At 42.6% G+C, this 16580-nt stretch overlaps 3 protein-coding genes and 1 non-coding gene across 4 annotated transcripts; all 4 read right to left on the minus strand.

Moving 5' to 3' along the window:
* Window positions 1-588: 588 nt before the first annotated feature.
* Window positions 589-4445, minus strand: rgs9bp (regulator of G protein signaling 9 binding protein). Its single transcript, XM_070986189.1, has 3 exons — window positions 3984-4445; window positions 2139-2445; window positions 589-1043 (listed from the first exon to the last, which is right to left on the minus strand). The coding sequence occupies exons 1-3, from the start codon at window positions 4077-4079 to the stop codon at window positions 667-669; spliced, it is 780 nt and encodes a 259-aa protein (XP_070842290.1). The 5' UTR covers window positions 4080-4445; the 3' UTR covers window positions 589-666.
* Window positions 4446-5156: 711 nt separating this feature from the next.
* Window positions 5157-11364, minus strand: LOC139347068 (kinesin-like protein KIF20A). The gene is made up of 18 exons (XM_070986512.1): window positions 11260-11364; window positions 10949-11044; window positions 10682-10801; window positions 10460-10598; window positions 10196-10380; window positions 9994-10087; window positions 9714-9884; window positions 9507-9618; window positions 9367-9429; window positions 8650-8796; window positions 8371-8536; window positions 8114-8293; window positions 7368-7507; window positions 6207-6372; window positions 5936-6059; window positions 5756-5826; window positions 5546-5665; window positions 5157-5372 (listed from the first exon to the last, which is right to left on the minus strand). The coding sequence occupies exons 1-18, from the start codon at window positions 11362-11364 to the stop codon at window positions 5157-5159; spliced, it is 2415 nt and encodes an 804-aa protein (XP_070842613.1).
* Window positions 11365-13381: 2017 nt separating this feature from the next.
* On the minus strand, window positions 13382-15784 carry rps20 (ribosomal protein S20). The gene is made up of 4 exons (XM_070986104.1): window positions 15661-15784; window positions 14511-14610; window positions 14247-14320; window positions 13382-13606 (listed from the first exon to the last, which is right to left on the minus strand). Exons 1-4 carry the CDS (start codon window positions 15661-15663, stop codon window positions 13424-13426), a joined length of 360 nt encoding a protein of 119 aa, XP_070842205.1. The 5' UTR covers window positions 15664-15784; the 3' UTR covers window positions 13382-13423.
* LOC139347193 (small nucleolar RNA U54) lies at window positions 14398-14465 on the minus strand. The gene has a single exon (XR_011603309.1). It is a non-coding gene; the product is annotated as a small nucleolar RNA U54 (small nucleolar RNA).
* Window positions 15785-16580: the final 796 nt, after the last annotated feature.

Raw genomic sequence — 16580 nt, forward strand, 5'->3', positions numbered from 1 at the left:
GGAAATCAACACAGTGTCATATCAAAGGTAACACTTTTATAATGCTATACATTGTCAGTTATCTACAGCAAAGATTGCTTTATATACAGAATATTTTTAACACTATTTTTCAATAAAAGGAAGTGAATAGTTAGCTTCTTATATTGTATGAGCTACAAAGCATCAGCACCTACGCTGTGTGTTCTCAATGGCAACAAGGAAAAAAATGTGAAATAACTTTTTTAAGTTAGAAATTCTTCATTTCGTGTATCTCAAACTAGTGAGGAGAATGTACTGTGCAGAACAAGGAGGAAATATAAGCTCTATCTCCCTACAGTTAAGTAAAATCTACTGCCTGTGCTATATTGTAAGAATTTCATTTCAGCTCTAACCTGTAACTGCATGTTTTTGCTGTCACTTTGTTCAGCAAAGGTAGTTCAAAGTATATGGCAGCTTTGGATTCACTGCTATAAATGGCAAACTGGTTTGCATGCAGATTAATTATCAGACAAATGATCACATGCACTTGTAGATCATGTCGCTGCTATTACAAAATGTACCCTTTGTGAGAAAGTGTATGTAAAGAGTAAACTACTGTACTTGCAGTAGTTTTGTTTTTTGTTTTTAAAATGTTCATTGCTGAGGTTGCACAGGAAAAAAAAACAGTGGAGTGCATTAAGGTTTTGCTCATGGGAAAAGGGCAATAGAAACAGATAAAGTGGCTGCCACCAAAACAACAGTAAACAGCAATAAGAGCACAAAGACTTGGCTGCGCTGGCACAGAGGCTGCTGCCCAGGCTGCTCCTCATCAACAGACAGCAGAGCCAGGGAGGCGCTGTCGGCGCTGCTGAGCGGCTCTGCATACTGTGGCCCGTGGGGCTCCACCATCCAGCGCAACACGTTGACTTTCATCTCCATGTCATCGATCATCTGGTCAATTTGGCTGATCTCCTGCTCCATGGTGCTGCGCTCCTGGCTCTCCAGACCAGCAGGCAGGGTTGGGCTCTGAGCTTGGTTGAGGTCTGGCAGACTGAGAGCTCGAGCTGCTACCTCACTGCCTCCCCCTGCATGAGTAGAGAGTAAAATTAGATCATGCTGAGAAAACTTTTTATATAGATTTTCATCCATATGCAAGAACTGGTGGAACAAAGATATTTCCTCGACTATATCAGGGGGTCAAAGCAGCATGACTGAACAATGTGACTAAATTTTACGTGCCTATTTTGAGTCAGGCAGAGTAGACTAACATCTTCAACTAAACAACCCCTCTGCCCCTGCTCTCTCTTTGCTACTAGGGGATGGAGAGGGGGGCTGGCTAATTAACAAAGGGGATGCATTTTGGTCATATTGCTAATAAGGGGGAAGGCATTTCCCACAAATTGGCTACTGCTAGTTATTAATATTCAGTCATCCTGACCATTAATCATTGAAGACAGCAAACTTCTCCAGATCAGCCAACAGGCTGGTAGATATAAATCCAATAGTAAAACTATAATAATTGTTTTCACAGGATGTTTTTAAGTAGGTTTCAAAAAATTGCCTTTTGCTGAATACTGTAAAGAATACACAACTCCTGAACTCACTCCTCTGATGATAGTGGAAAGAGAAACAGCACATGAGATGTGTACAAACAAAGGCGTGATACTGTGCTCCCCCTCAGGCTAATCAGTGGAATTCTTAAGATGCTAGAGAGCAAAAGAGGGGCAGCGTCATCACAACGCACATCCTCCTCTGAACAGCCACCAACATCAGCCTTCACTTCAGCGACAACAGAGGGCTAATAAAGTGCTGATGGAAAGTCACATTTGCGCATTAATCATTGACTCATCAAAGAGTAGTCAGTCTATTTGTACCAACATCATTTGATAAACTTGATTTAGTCCCACTCAGTTGTTGTTTATGGTAACATTTTTGGTACAAACCTGCTTTGGAAGGAAATCATCACATTTTCACATGAATGTCCATTTTGTTACTCTTTATCATTTCAGTTCATTAAGAAAAGACAATTAAAATCCTATTCACACCCAAATACTATCTGAAAAGACTACAGTGTAGTTATTTGGCAGATTACAGCTTTCTTCTTTGCTGTATGACCCCCTCTTCTTGACTAATCTATCTCCTGAGACACAATAAGAGGTGCAGAGCCATAACATCCGTACCTTGAAGGCCAGTTTGCACCAGTTTATCAGTGTTGGCCAGAGAGAAGATGTCACCCATGTTGAAAACTTTGCACATGTCAACATGGAGGAGCTCTAGGCTGGAGGAGAAGGCCACCCAGAGGAGCTCCATCTCCTTGCGCTGCTCCTGAGGCAGGCTCTTGTCTCTCAGATGTGTGGTCAGATGATGACAGATGGCCACGGCCAACTTTTGGGCCTTTTCTCGTGTTTGTCGCAGCTCATCCCGCAGCTGTAAGCTGTCCGTGCACCCGCCAACACATGAGGCCAAGTGCCGATAACATGCCACCACCTGAGGAAAGACGAGGAAAAGAAATAATGATTGAACTGGGCAAATTAATATGCAAGCCTTAGTTTCCTGAAGATAACCTGAAGCTCGCTGTTTCTTTGAGTGAATTTTGTTTGTTTTGTTCCTCGTTGGATATCTGAGAGAAGTGTTTACTAGCAGGAGCTAACAGCACAGGGCTCTTGATAGCTTGAGTCTGCTATACTTGAACCTCTCAGACCTCAAAGGTTGTAACAGCAGCATGCCCCTGCAGTGCACATCACCCGATCAAGTATGCAGTAGAGCACTAATCACTGTCACAGTGCAGCAAGAAGCCCTCTGACGAGCCGTGCACGGGCGAACACATTAATACTTTAAGTTTGAAATATGTCTGTAGGCCAATCAAGACAATCAGACTTCCTGAAAGGAGGACATAGATGCTTTAGGATTGGTTAGAAACAGCTGTGATAAATATCCAGACTCTGTATCATCTAAAGCTTCCTGAAACAACAACTGTGAAGCTTGTAAAATGTTAGAGTGTCAGTTTTATTCATCTAAATCATACAGTAACATAACGTTTTATAAATAGACATTAGCTTAGCCCCGGAGGATTAGCAGGTGTGGTTTCAATGAAAAATATTAGAAATAATCTCATTATCATTGATCTATTTCTAGATAAGCCAAAACAACCTTGTGCACTCAGAGCATGGATAGATGAGAGGAGGGAGCACAACAGTGAGAACGACCAGTGTGCTGTATACATTTTCTGATTTGTGTACTGTATGCATTAATTGGCATCTATTGTTCTTTATCCATTGTTTGCGTGTGGTTTAAACCTTTGATATTACTGCCCCCATACTTTGTATTATTTCATGCACTGCTTTAGTTTCCCATGTGTTTCCACATGTGACACTGCTGCTACGATGCTCAGATTTCTCTCTGGAATCAATAAAACAAGTTTCATTCATAATGATAAGACATTACATGACGAAACAGTGTAATTCTTACAGTAAATTTGCAGAAAGCAGTCAAGCATGTCTGTGTAAGTCTGAGCAAAAATTATTCCATGATGAAGTCCTGGATGAAGTTTACAGCGAATATATTAAAACAACATAACACATGCCAATAACTGAGAAAAATAAATGTCAGGCATGGTCATGGCATTATCTAAGACAGAGACTAGAATGGCCACAGAGATGCAGTGGACCAAGAAATTATTTTTAGTGAGAGTGCTTTTTTGGCCACAGGGGGAAAAAAGATGCTTCGATGTCTTGTGTATGCTTAATCTAAGAAACATAAAAAAAAAAAAAAAAGTGAAAATGGCATCATTGCTGATGCAAAAGATGCTAAATTTAACTTTTAATAACACATTTTTTCCACTCTTTCTCAATATTGAACTGCCATTTCAAAAGCATTTCTTTAAGTTGCATAAATCAGCATAGAAAATCCAATAAAAATACAATCATAGGTGTTTTCTGACATTAAGTGCAGATTTATACCACAGATTTCTTTGTCCTTAACAGTCATAACGTACATAAAAACTGTTTAAGCTTGGTGCAGCTCACCTTTATTAGTGAATCCACCAGAGTCTTTCCATCAGCCAAAGCCTTGTCTGTGCCGAGTGTGCAATCATCGCCCACTTTGTTATTTACCAGTGGCATGAGGATGACTTGTCCAGAGTCTCAGACTCTGCCACAGCAGGCAAGAATTTGGCCCAGCAGCCCTTCACTTCTCCGGCTGCCCCTGCTCCTCTTCTTCCCCTGGAAGATGCTTCATTCAATGGCTGAGGGTTGAGACGGACTCAGTCGCAAAGCCGCATGATGCATTGCAATATTCCACTCCAGTGACTATTGCAAACACGGGTACAGAAACATGCTTTGGAAGCTGGGAAATATCCCACAAAGAGCCAGAGGTGGGAAAGTCAACTAGGAAAAAGAAGTGATATAAACTGATGTAACTCTTAAGCAAAGTGCTAATCCTGTGATTGACCCCTTTGGACTGACGCAGGCGAAGGCAAACAGCTAATCTTATTAACTACCACTGAGACCAGAGCAGCTGCCTGTCTCCACCTCAATGGTCCTCTCACTGAGAGGAGGCTGCGTTGTTACCTCACGCACATCACACTCACTCAACTGAACAGGACAACATGCAACATCCTATCTATTCTATTATCAGGACGGACATATTCTGATGTTTCTTGTATTGCACTGGTTAAGAATTAAGAGAGCGTAAAGATAGAATAATAAGATATTCTAATTGTAAAAAACGATGCACTTAAGGGAAGAGAAAGTTGCACTTGGTTTCTTTGTCCTTTCAGGGTCTTTTGTGGGTTACTTTCCCCTCAGGCTCTCGATAATGGATGGCCTCATTTGACCAGGTTGATATAAGGGTCAGTGTGCATATGCTTGAATTCCCTAGCGTGACATGTCTATAGGTGTGTATGTATGCATGTATAACAAGGTTCCAATGTGTGAAAAAGCACACCACAAGAAAAGAAACCATATAAGTGCGTGTTGCGGCCATGAAATGACGTCACACCAGTGATGCTGCTCAAGGAATTGATATCGGCTTAGTTTGAGCAATTTAATTTTATTTAAAACAAACAAATACATTAAAAAAAAAATACACACTTGCCCAGCATAGAATAGTCACTTTTTCAAGAACCATAAAACTGTCCACTGAGGGTTTTTAAAACACCAAAAGGAGCCTCTCTCTCCTTTGTCCGGCTGCTGGGCTTGTCAGTGGTGTGGAGTCCTGACCGTCTTCCTGAACGTTCGGCCGGTCGTACCCTTCCGTGGAGAAGTCACTGCCTCCTTGATGTTGGCAAGCAGGCCTCGCTTGATTTTAGGCTGCACAGGGGACTTCTGGGAGAGCTTGTGAAGCTCTGCCTTGAGTGAGGCAATCTCCTTGTCCTTCGCGACGCTCTGCTTCAGCATATCTTCCATAGATTTGCTCTGGATAGCAAAAAAAAAAGAAGAAATATTCAACCCACATGCAACAATAATGTCCATCCTGATGAAGTCATGTTTGGATTCTGTCAATGAAAATGATTTGAATTAATTTTTGGATGTTTTAAGTTGTTATTTATGTGCTGCCACTTTGTATTCTCCTCTAAAAATCCCCGCACCTGATCGTCCTCCTTCCTCTGCAGAGCCTCCAGATCAGCTGATTTCTCCAGGAAGGCATCTCTGACCTTCTGCAGTGTTTCACTGAGCTCCATCAGCCTTTTCTCTAGGGACAAAATCAACTGAACCGAACATTAAACGGAAAACTGAGCAGGTGATGACATGACGAGACTGAGCCAATGTCTCATTCATTTGAAACTTGTCCTGGTTACCTGCTGTTTGTCCTCACACATCCTCTCTATGGCACATTTTTCTGTGTAAAGCCTTTTGCACCGATCTTCCACTGAGGGGACAAAATGAGCCGAGGGAAGTTTATGCCTTTACGCCAAAAGTTTGCGTTTCCTGAACGAGGACGACGCTGCACCGTGTCCATGAATAGACACTGTGCTCACCTGCTGCTTCTGTCGCTTTTTCTGGTTGAGTCTGGCACGACTGGTCCACTGTTGGAGCGGCACTCACTCTTCCTCTGACGCTCAGCATTAAGGTCTCCAACTCTGACACTTTCAGTTTGAGGGCCTGCACAGTCAGTAAGAGATTTGAAGTTTTAGTTTGAGCCCAAGAATCTGAGGATTGGGACTGGATGGTTTGGTTACATAAACATGCAACAATACCTGATTACTATAAAGACAAACTGACTATTTGCAATTACCATATACCACATACCTCCACTTTCTCCTGTTCAGCAATGAATTCATCCAGCGGGACATAGTCATCTTCCAGATTGTTCAGAGCAGTCTGGTAGGCATGCTCCTTGATAGCATCCTTGTACATCTCAAAAGTGTTCTCCAGCTTTTCTTGGTAGCTCTCCTTCAGCTCTTCTATCTGTCGACTGAACGTTTAAAGTAGGGCTGTCAGTTTAACGCGTTAATTAGATTAATTAATTACGCTGCAAATTAACGCGCTATAAAAATTAACGCAATTAATCATGAGTGGCAAGTCAGTGCGCAAGCATTTTAAATTTGGCCCTTTGAGTGACCCGTAGGCTGCATCCTACCTGCGCTACTTGTCAAAAGCAGGGTGACAACAGACATGGATGCGACACTGGAGAGCGAGGCAAGCCTACTTGGACCTTTGAACGGCAAGTTTATTTATAAAAGAACAAAGACGGGACTGTTAACAAGAACGCAGTGATTTGTACCTTGTGTAAAAAAGAATTTTCCTATCACCGTAGCAGCTCCAGCCTGAATTATCATTTAAACGCTAAACATGTAGTTGCTGCTAGTGCCGCTAGTGCTACCGTGAGCTCACTCCGCCAACCCACACTTGCTGAGTTAGGAAAACGAATGAGCAAAGCCACGACAGAAACACTGACAAACTCAATCGCAAAGTGGGTTGCTGCTGATTGCAGGCCGATTTCAATCGTGGAAGACGAGGGCCTAAAAGAGGCGTTTCAGATAGCGTCATCTGGCTGATTTCCAGCTACCGTCGAGAACTACAGTGATGAAAAGAATTCACCAGCTGTAATGTGAATGTCAGTGAATTGTAATGTCCTAGAATTCAAATTCTTTATTTGGGGACCTTTAGCAGATATGAGATTAAAATGTGATTAATTAGATTAATTAATTACAAATCCTGTAATTAATTAGATTTTTTTTTTTTAATCGCCTGACAGCACTAGTTTAAAGCAAACCATCCTCAACAAGTTTGGCTTCATTTTGACTTTAACAAAGTTTTTCTTGAGAGATTGTTGCTGAAGTGACTGCTGACCATGATTGCCCAAAGGTGTGTGCATTCACTGCCAATATTCCAAACCAAGTCAGATCACAAAAACGCCACAGTTCTGCATCACAAGCCTTCAAATAATGAATAATAAAAAGAACGTACCTGCGCAGTTCTTCACTCTCCATGAGCTGTTGTAACATTGCATCTCCCATTTCTTTGCGAATCTCCATTTCCTGAACCAGGTTTCTTCTTCGTTCTGCCATGAGTTTTGTTCGCAGGCTCTCAATCATATTCAAAACCTCCTAGAAGAGTTGAAATGGACATTTAATGGAGATGACTTTGAGCTGCACAGTATCTGTTGTAATGAGTGATGGTTACTGTTAATGTTCCCTCACAGGTCAAAGGTCTCTCAGCTCTGTGAGCTAAATGCTAACGTCAACATGCTCCCAATGACAAAGCTAATGTGGTCGTGTTTAGAGGGCATATTCACCATCTTAGTTGAGCTTGATAGAGAGCTAGAGTTTGTCAATTACCGCTAAACATAAAGTAAAGTTGAGTATTGCAGGTATTTGGCCAAAAACCCAAGTACTGGATAAAAAAAGCTGCAGGTTTCGTGGAAGTTCCTACAATTCAACCTGACGCCTCATAATTAGAGACAATTCACTCAAAACCATAAATGTGAACCTTGTGGTGGCACTACAGGAAAGGTCAGGGAGTTGCTAAGGTCAGCAGGATTTATCCTCTGGGCACCATGAATATCTGTGCAAACTGTGTTATCCATTGAATAGCAACAACATGTCATAGAGAGCAGTTGGGGTCCTCTTCTGACAATCCCAAATTAAATGCAGCCAACACAAACACAAACACAGCCAACAATGTTTGAATGTGACGCTGTGTGGCAGTCATACACTCTGCGGCAGCAAAGACATGTCAGCCTCGTCCTCCTCGTCAAGCAGCTCCTCCTCCGACAGGTAGCTCTCCAGTGCCTGGCTGTCAATCACCCCATTCCTCACCAGAGGCTTGCCATCACGGCTGACCAGACAAGGAGCCAGAGATTCCAGAGACTTGTCTGGGATCACCTGCACCACCTACGGACAGCACAGGCAAGATGATGATCCAGCTCACTGTGCAGCTTCCTCTCACACCATTGTGTTCTCCCACTCACCTGCTTGGCGACAGCAGAGAATTTCATAACATGGAGGGTCTCGTCATAGGTGGACGCGCACTGGTTAATGTTGACGATCATGGACGCCTTCCCTTTGCCGCAGAAAAAAGCCTGGAAGAGCTTGGTGAGCTTACTCTCTCTGAAAGGGATGTAGCTGTTCTTCATTCTGATGGACAGCACAGAGGATAGGGTCAAGGGACACTTGATCATCAGCATCTTGAGTCAAACATACACTTGCAGCAGGTGACAAACGTCTGACATGCTCATAGACAAGTGTACCGGTCAGTCTGATTGTTGCGAAGGGCGGTGATGCACTTCCCCAGAATGAGCAGGGAGTTGTTTATGTTCCCTGCCTCCTTCAGCCTCTCCCCGAACGTCTTGGTTTTGTTGCATCTTTCCGAGCCGGCCAGGTCACACAGAGAAAACCTGAGAAATACAAATGGTTATCTTCTGCATTGGTGCTGCAGCCTTCAGAAATCAAGCGGAAACAACTTCAGAATTTGGTCCAATGACCCCTGAGCAGCAAGGCTCTGAATGTTTGACATAACTGTTTGAGTTGCCTGCTTTCTTGTTCAGTTGGTCATAAGCCGTTTGAGCTGCATTTTGTGTGAGGAGGTTGTTATATAAAATTTTATTTATTATTATGATTGCATTATCCTCCATATTGGCAGCCAAGTATCTGGCATTGATGCACAAATGTATGTGTGTTCATTTTGGACAGCTGACCACCTGCTCAGACTCCCGTATAACTGGACTGAACCACTTTAGATAAATGTGATCAGTGTGTTCAGATCACATTTTACTGCATAATGTGATGCGATTTGCTTAATGCATTCAAAAAGGTTAAAGAAGTGGAACATCAGAGGTGGCATCTTTGAACTGCTGCCAGAAAAACACTTAAAAAGAGACATTATTAACAAGTGTGTGAGCCTAGAACTCACCTCAACACTCAACAAACACGTATGTATGACATGTATGTTACTGTGAGATACTCACTCTGAGAGCCTTTTCACCTCGCTGCCGTCGATCTTCAGTAACTTCATGGTAAATATGCTGTGGCTGTGAGGAAGGCTGGTGTGAGTCTCGAGCACAGAAAATGACATCAGGTAAAGATGCGATGAAATTAACAGGTTTGCCTTCTGCTGGACGACTGGTTCATCTTCGTGGCTGCAGCGCTTCTGTTTCTGTTTCCGAACTGCAGCAGCTTGCAGGCTTCGCCCAGGGTCTGGATGTTGATCCACCTGAGATCTGAAATCAATCAAATCACACGCGTTGTGATTCAATTTTAAGCCATGAGCAACATCAAGAAGATCGCTGGCATGATTCTACAAACTAAAGCACACCTTTAACGTAAGCGTTCCCAGCACCGTTGTCACACACTCTGAGAGCAGCACGCTTCTTGGACTTTGAGCACAGGGAAGGTTGAAGCAGATCGTACACGCACTCATTGTAGATTTCAAAGAACGCCACCCATAAGGCAAACTGGCTGCTGTCTGCGGGGCTGCTTGCCAACACTAAAGGAGAAGAATATAGAGAGAACATCAAAAGGACAGCAAGTGAAATAATGCCGTTTTGAAAATGCAAGACAATATATGCTCAGTGTGTGGACGTGGTGAAGGCTACCAGTTTGGTCTTGGGACAAAGAGGAGGATGAGAGAGCGGTGATGGAGCAGGATGGGGACTGCACACCACCGCTGGCTCTGGGAGGATCACACTCCTAGAGCAAAGAGATATGCATGTCATGGCTTCATCTGCAGGCAGCGTTATGGCTGCAGCGTCTCATTCCAGCAATTTAAGTTTCTAGTTCGCGAAAAACTTCTCTCACTTCTTTGACTGAGGCAAAAATGGCAGCTTTAGCGCTTCTCTCCTGCTTGACTTGGTCAGGATCCAGATATTGTGCATCGTTCCTGAGGTAGGGCTTCAGGTCCATCCCCTCGTACTGATGGCCTCCAATGTAGTGAAAGGTGGCGTGCAGCACTCGAGGGAGTATTCCCGGCTCTTTTGGAGTTCCTGAAAACATTTCATAGCACGCTCAGACTGGCAGAGAACCTCACTGGACTAATGCTCATTAAAGTGTCCTCATCTTCACCTTGGATCGTGTAGGTCTTCCCAGCATTGGTTACACCATAGCTGAATATCAGTGCATTCTTGCCTTCCAAGAAATCAGACATCTGGCTTTTGACTGTATCCTCAAATAGCTCAGACTGTGTCATCTCTGGTCCAAAAATCTAAAAGCCAAAAAAAAAATGAATGCATGTGCTTGTCTAACACATGTTGAGGCAGCTGGGCAAACAAAACAAACGCTGCAGACCTTTGAGAAGGTGAATTTGTGGAGGGACTTGCCGATGCCTTTCTCGCTGCTCTTCATGGTGGCAGAACCCTTCGGTGCATTCAGTGTCACCGTTTGGCTGTTTTCAATCACGACGCAATCCTGAGGGGTGGAACAGAGGGAGAGATGGCAGCAATTTCTACCAAGCCATGCAATGTAATGCAAATAAGCTGCAACACTTAGAGAAATAAAGTAGCTACAGAGGAACATTCATCTTCTTTGCAGGTCATATCCGGTGCTGTACTGTACCTGATCCTCGCTGTCAGAGAGCTCCTCTTGAGAGAAGGGCCGGACTCTGAGGTAAACTCTCATGGTCTGCTGCTCCGCACCGCCTGCCTGCTCATTCTACAAACAAAGAGCACAACAACCAGACCACACACTGAACCTCAGCACAGAGGAGCCGAGTTTTAGGGTTTGTTTCAGTCCTTTCGAACAGATAATGGCACAGCCAAGGAAATCTGAACAGGCACAGACATTCTTGGTCAGTGTTACTAGAAAAACATGATACAGTGAATCTGAACTGTACTACCCAGATGAAAACAAAAAGGGAAAGCCATCACCTGCTGGGCTGAAGCTCTGACAGGAGAAACATTGCAAGTTAACTCCATGTCAACAGACTGCATGTCGTTGCTTTCTTCATTGGTCAAATCAATAACTGTACTCATCTTGAGGCAAAGTGTCTCCAAAACATCTATCAATTCACAAGTGAATTCACTACACGCACTGAACAAAGCTGCAATCAATTCTCTGCTCAAATTAGAATTTAGAGATGAAATATTGGCCTTCAAGATGACTTATTTCAGCTGCGTGCAGACCTGCTGATGTCCTGCCACTGAAAATCAAGGGGGAGCTCGTAATCACTTCTAATTGAAAGCAGGTGTGAAGCCAAACAAATCATGAAGACCAACCAGATCTGCTGGGGCTGCACGCTGATACATCAAATCACCACAGAGGATCAAAATTCCCACAGTGTTGCTCAGCGTTCAAAGAGCAAATGATTCTCCAGAGGATACATTATAAATAAAAAGATAAAAGACAGAAGAGTTTGGAAAGGGACCAGGGTCAAACATTGTCTCAAAGGGGAGTCTGGACTTCCTGAAGTATCTAATGTCCCACTGGCTTGAATCTGACATTTTGTGAAGGAGGGCCATAATTCAATTCTTGCTCTTAGAAATGAAAAGTTTAATTCACAAACAATTAAAAAACAGCCTCATTAGTCCCATATATGACCAGCAGCTTACTGTTACATGTTGTTTTGGTTTCGCTATTGTCTTGAAATTGTCACTTATGGCCACTGTGGTCTCTGAAGTTACATATTTTCTTGAAGTTCATTCAGAAATGGAGCCTTTTCATCTTGAGTTTGTTTTCTGTGGTTCCCGAGTGCATTCCAGCTCTTTCATGACATCCATCCAGATTTAAATTTGTCCTCAGGAGAGAAAAAATGGTTTTGGGAAAAAAAAATAAAAAATAAAAAATAAAAATGATGGAAAACCATTGAATGGGCTGCACGGTGGCGCAGCAGGTAGTGTGCGTGCCTCACAGCAAGAAGGTTGCCGGTTCGATCCCCGGGTCAGGCGGGGCCTTTCTGTGTGAAGTTTGCATGTTCTTCCCGTGCATGCGTGGGTTCCTCCGGGTACTCCGGCTTCCTCCCACAGACCAAAAACATGCTCATTAGGTTAATTGATGACTCTAAATTGTCCGTAGGTGTGAGTTTGAGTGTGAATGTTTGTTTGTCCTTACATGTGGCCCTGCAATCGGCTGGCGACCGGTTCAGGGTGTACCTCGCCTCTCGCCCATTGTAGCTGGGATAGGCTCCAGCCCCCCGCAACCCCGAAAGGGATAGGCGGTATAGATAATGGATGGATGGATGGAAAACCATTGAGGCTCAGAGGAGAACTAATGTAAGCCGTGGACTTAAAGTGCATTTAAATCAGCAGTTCACCTTAAGTAATGTCAGTCTGATCATGTTTGTGCTGTAATTGAGACAACACATAAAAATTGAGGTTACCTCATATCCACACACACACCACCTGTGCTGACTAAGAACAGCACTGTGCATTTAACTTTAACAACATGATTTTATCTCAAATATAAATGAACAATCACTCACATTTGATTCATAGTTTCTCCCCCTGATCTCAAATGTTTATCAGTCTGATGTCCAGGAGACATTTTCAAATCCTGGGTGGACTGTAATAACTCATATTAAATGCTGAGCAGTGATTTAGTTTCTATAGAACTGATTAGTATCAGTCAGGTTCAGATGATTGAGTGTTCCAGTTATCATGAACTGCATTTCAAAAGTGAGAAATTATGTATGGATCACTCATCCACCAGCCTCATCACAGGGGACGAACATCTGCTGTACATAAACTAAGCAGTGTTCACTCAACTCCCTACAGCAGGCATGTCCAAACTATTCCACAAAGGGCCGTGTGGCTGCGGGTTTTTCCTCCAACCAATCAAGAGCATGCAGTCTGATCAATCAGCTGTCTGAAGACTGAGATCAGCTGATGAAAGAAAAGAAAACTTCAGCCACTTGGCCCTTTGTGGAATAGTTTGGACCTGCCTGTCCAGTCAACACAATTTCACAAATGAATAAGTTTAATGGTTGATTTCCAGACCCCTGTCCTACACACAGAAGTTTTTTTATAGTGTAAAAATCAAGCCAATAACACCACATCAGTTTCCTTATTCACTTCTTTATTGAATCATCTGCATCATTTACGCATCAGCGATGGTAACTTCAACCTCAACACCGGGTTCGATGCTGATGGAGGTGATCTGCTTGACGATCTCAGACGGGCTGTGCAGATCAATCAGTCGTTTGTGGATCCTCATCTGGAAGCGATCCCAGGTTTTGGATCCTTCACCACAGGGAGTTTTTCTGGTGGTGATGCGCAGAGTCTGGAGGGGGCAAAGAAACCAGACTTTAGCCTGAGCAGATTCACACTGCATTTGTGTTCTTGTGCAGTGAAAAAGTCCTGTTACGATACAGTCACATTAGATTTCCAGAATACAAAACATAGTGCGACGACCTTTGGAGCCACTGTCATTTGAAAATAATTTAAAAGCATGTTCTGTCCTGGGTTGCCAGAATTTTGTTAAACCAATTAGAATTATTGATGGAAGTTTAACCACTTTATGAATAGTTCAACTTCTGTCCAGATATTTGTTATACATCAAGCACCTTCTCGGAAGGTGACATACTAGCATACAGCCTGTTAGCTAGATGACATCTGTTCTTACAGGGTGGGAGAGGAAAGCAGGAGGGGAAGAAACAATAAACAAAATAAAGAGAGGCTTTGGGGGGAAACACTAAGAAAATAGCAGATAAACTTTAGATGGTTCATGTGTCAGTGTTAACAGCAACATTTTGTCCTTAATCATGCTCGTTTTTACATTGAACTCAACATAACGAGTGTCTGTTCATGCCCTCAGAAAAACACATGGCAGACTCACTGTTGTACATACCAACAGTAAATCCACATGCCTTATACACATTCAGTAAAAACAACATGTCTGTGCAGCTCGTATGCCTCAGTACCTTGGTTGGCATGCGGACGGGTCCCTTCACCTTCAGGTTCTTCTCCTTAGCCCCACGGATCAAGTCTGCACAGACTGGGGATTGTAAAAAGAAAAAAAAAAATGTTTAAAAACACAAACAACCAGGAATCACTTCAAGCTACGTTTAAAAGCCATGGCTCAGAATAGCGTATTACAGTCGTCAAGGTTGATCGGGTAGGAATTTTATCCTCATAGCTCAGGTCTGTGATCCACTCTCAGCATCAACTATGTTCAGCTTACTTACCCTTCTCCAGAGATTTGACGTTGCGGCTGGTGAGGGTGATGCGGATGCGGTGGATGGCGACCTCGGTCTCAACAGGTGCCTTACCAGTGTCCTTGAAAGCCTGCACACGTGGAAAACAAATTATCAAAACACTGGACCGATCACTGATATTACACTAACAGGATATTAGGTGACATGGGGCTACAAGATGATTTGAAGGACGAGGCACTGATGGGCACAGTAGTGTTGTCTCCTGAATTGCACATTCAGCTGCAGCAGAGTATTTTCACAATCACTTTAAAAAAAATTATGTAAATCTTATTGATATTATGGCAATTTAAGATATCCGTTATTGTTGAACATTTATATTTGAAAATTCAGGATAGCAAATCGATTCCTCGTAATTGTTTCCGACCTAATACACCGGAGATTTACATTGAGCACCTAAATGCATCAACAGTTTACAAGCACATGGGCCGCCTAATATTTTAATTAACGACGTTAAACCAAAGAGAAAACGTGTTTGCGCACCTAACGTTGTCAAGGTTTAATCGTGGATATATTTCGACGTCAATTTCTCCACTTGACTTGTCAAAAAACCATGAAAACGGCACGAGCCGGTTAACATCAGCTAATGTTGGTCACCTGTCTATTGTCCCGATGCTCGTGTTAAAAACATGCCATGTTACGTTACTGTCTGAGCCTATAAGCAAACCTATCCCGTGCAACATGCAACCAACTCTATAACTTTTAGTCTGTAAACTGTCATGAACACTTTCACAATAAAGTCACTTTTCTGCGGGACACGACCATGTGAGCGAGAGACTAGCGTTAGCGAAATGCTACAGTTCAATGTTAAACTTCGAGCAAATGCAGCTTGTGTAACGTCACTTTAAAGTATGCCGAATGCTTAACAATTAGATTTTATTTTTTAAATTGGAATAATCTCGCTTCCGCACTGATAAGGTTAATACTTTGTCAATACGCAATTATTAAAGAGTCCTGTTTGTGAATGATTTCTGGCGGGACGTCTTACTTCAAGGGACACTAGCTGTCGGCGTTAGCCAGCGGACTCCGTGCTCGATGTTGAAGTTAAGCTTTGTAATTACAAAATTATTGGAACGTATACATCGTAGTAAACGACTAACAGTTGTTTCAAAACAACACATACCATTGTGAATGCTCCTGACCGACTTATTCGGGGGAAAAGAATCAAGCGAACAGCGGTGAGCCAGGAACGTGTGCTACCAACGTGGTTAGCTCTTCACAAAAAGGGCGAGAGAAGGCGCTTTTCCTGGTTATGTACTGTTCATCCGGGTTTCTGTCACTTCTTCTTTAGTGTTTTCGACTAATACATAATCAACAGCGACACCTAGTGGTTCTGCTTGATTATTGGAGCTAAAGTAGTGTTGTAGTTTCTAACTGTGTCCACTGGAGGACAGTACGCGCTAAACTCTTCAGAACTGTCTGTACTGTGTACATCGTACAGATACAATTAACTGTCAACTTCTACAATTAACGATCAATAAATTGGTGCTAAATGACTACTATCAACATAAATTCATATATGAATACCCAACATTAATCATATAACCACTAAAGAAAGTGGAGCTGGAGTTTCTCACTGTGACCATTAATTCTTATGACAACTGTCAACTCCGCCAGTGTGAAGACAGACCACAGACTAGGGTCAAATAGATAGATAGATAGATAGATAGATAGATAGATAGATAGATAGATAGATAGATAGATAGATAGATAGATAGATAGATAGATAGATAGATAGATAGATAGATAGATTCAAAACAATACAGAGACACCTGACAAAAAAGGAAAAAAATCGAATCGAAAAATCATATAGACATAGCATTTATTGTATTCAAATTAATTAAATGAGATGGCATTGACGCTGATATAATTTGGTGATTTTATATATGACAAATATTAACAAGTCTGATTATTACTGTAATATCAGATTTGGCTCATGGAAGAATGTAGAGACGTACTTCATATTTATGACCACTGGATGGCAGTGAAGTGTAGTACACGCTCGAAAACTGCCGGCTTTAGCAGTTAGGGGGTCAAGGTAGA

This window comes from Chaetodon trifascialis, chromosome 18 (assembly GCF_039877785.1).
Source record: "Chaetodon trifascialis isolate fChaTrf1 chromosome 18, fChaTrf1.hap1, whole genome shotgun sequence".
Taxonomy (NCBI): domain Eukaryota; kingdom Metazoa; phylum Chordata; class Actinopteri; order Chaetodontiformes; family Chaetodontidae; genus Chaetodon; species Chaetodon trifascialis.

Bases quoted from the DNA above. Each gene is read 5' to 3' on its own strand.
- rgs9bp (XM_070986189.1), bottom strand. From the start codon at position 4,079: ATGCCACTGGTAAATAACAAAGTGGGCGATGATTGCACACTCGGCACA. The intron at 2,446-3,983 runs GTGAGCTGCACC...GTCTTTCCTCAG, and splicing joins TGGTGGATTCACTAATAAAG to GTGGTGGCATGTTATCGGCA. The intron at 1,044-2,138 runs GTACGGATGTTA...CTACTCATGCAG, and splicing joins GGTGCAAACTGGCCTTCAAG to GGGGAGGCAGTGAGGTAGCA.
- LOC139347068 (XM_070986512.1), bottom strand. From the start codon at position 11,364: ATGAGTACAGTTATTGATTTGACCAATGAAGAAAGCAACGACATGCAG. The intron at 10,381-10,459 runs GTGAAGATGAGG...AAATGTTTTCAG, and splicing joins GAAGACCTACACGATCCAAG to GAACTCCAAAAGAGCCGGGA. The intron at 9,430-9,506 runs GCAAACCTGTTA...CCTTCCTCACAG, and splicing joins AACCAGTCGTCCAGCAGAAG to CCACAGCATATTTACCATGA.
- rps20 (XM_070986104.1), bottom strand. The intron at 14,321-14,510 runs GTAAGTAAGCTG...TACAATCCCCAG, and splicing joins CGTCAAATCTCTGGAGAAGG to TCTGTGCAGACTTGATCCGT. The intron at 13,607-14,246 runs GTACTGAGGCAT...TGCCCCCTCCAG, and splicing joins CCGTCCGCATGCCAACCAAG to ACTCTGCGCATCACCACCAG.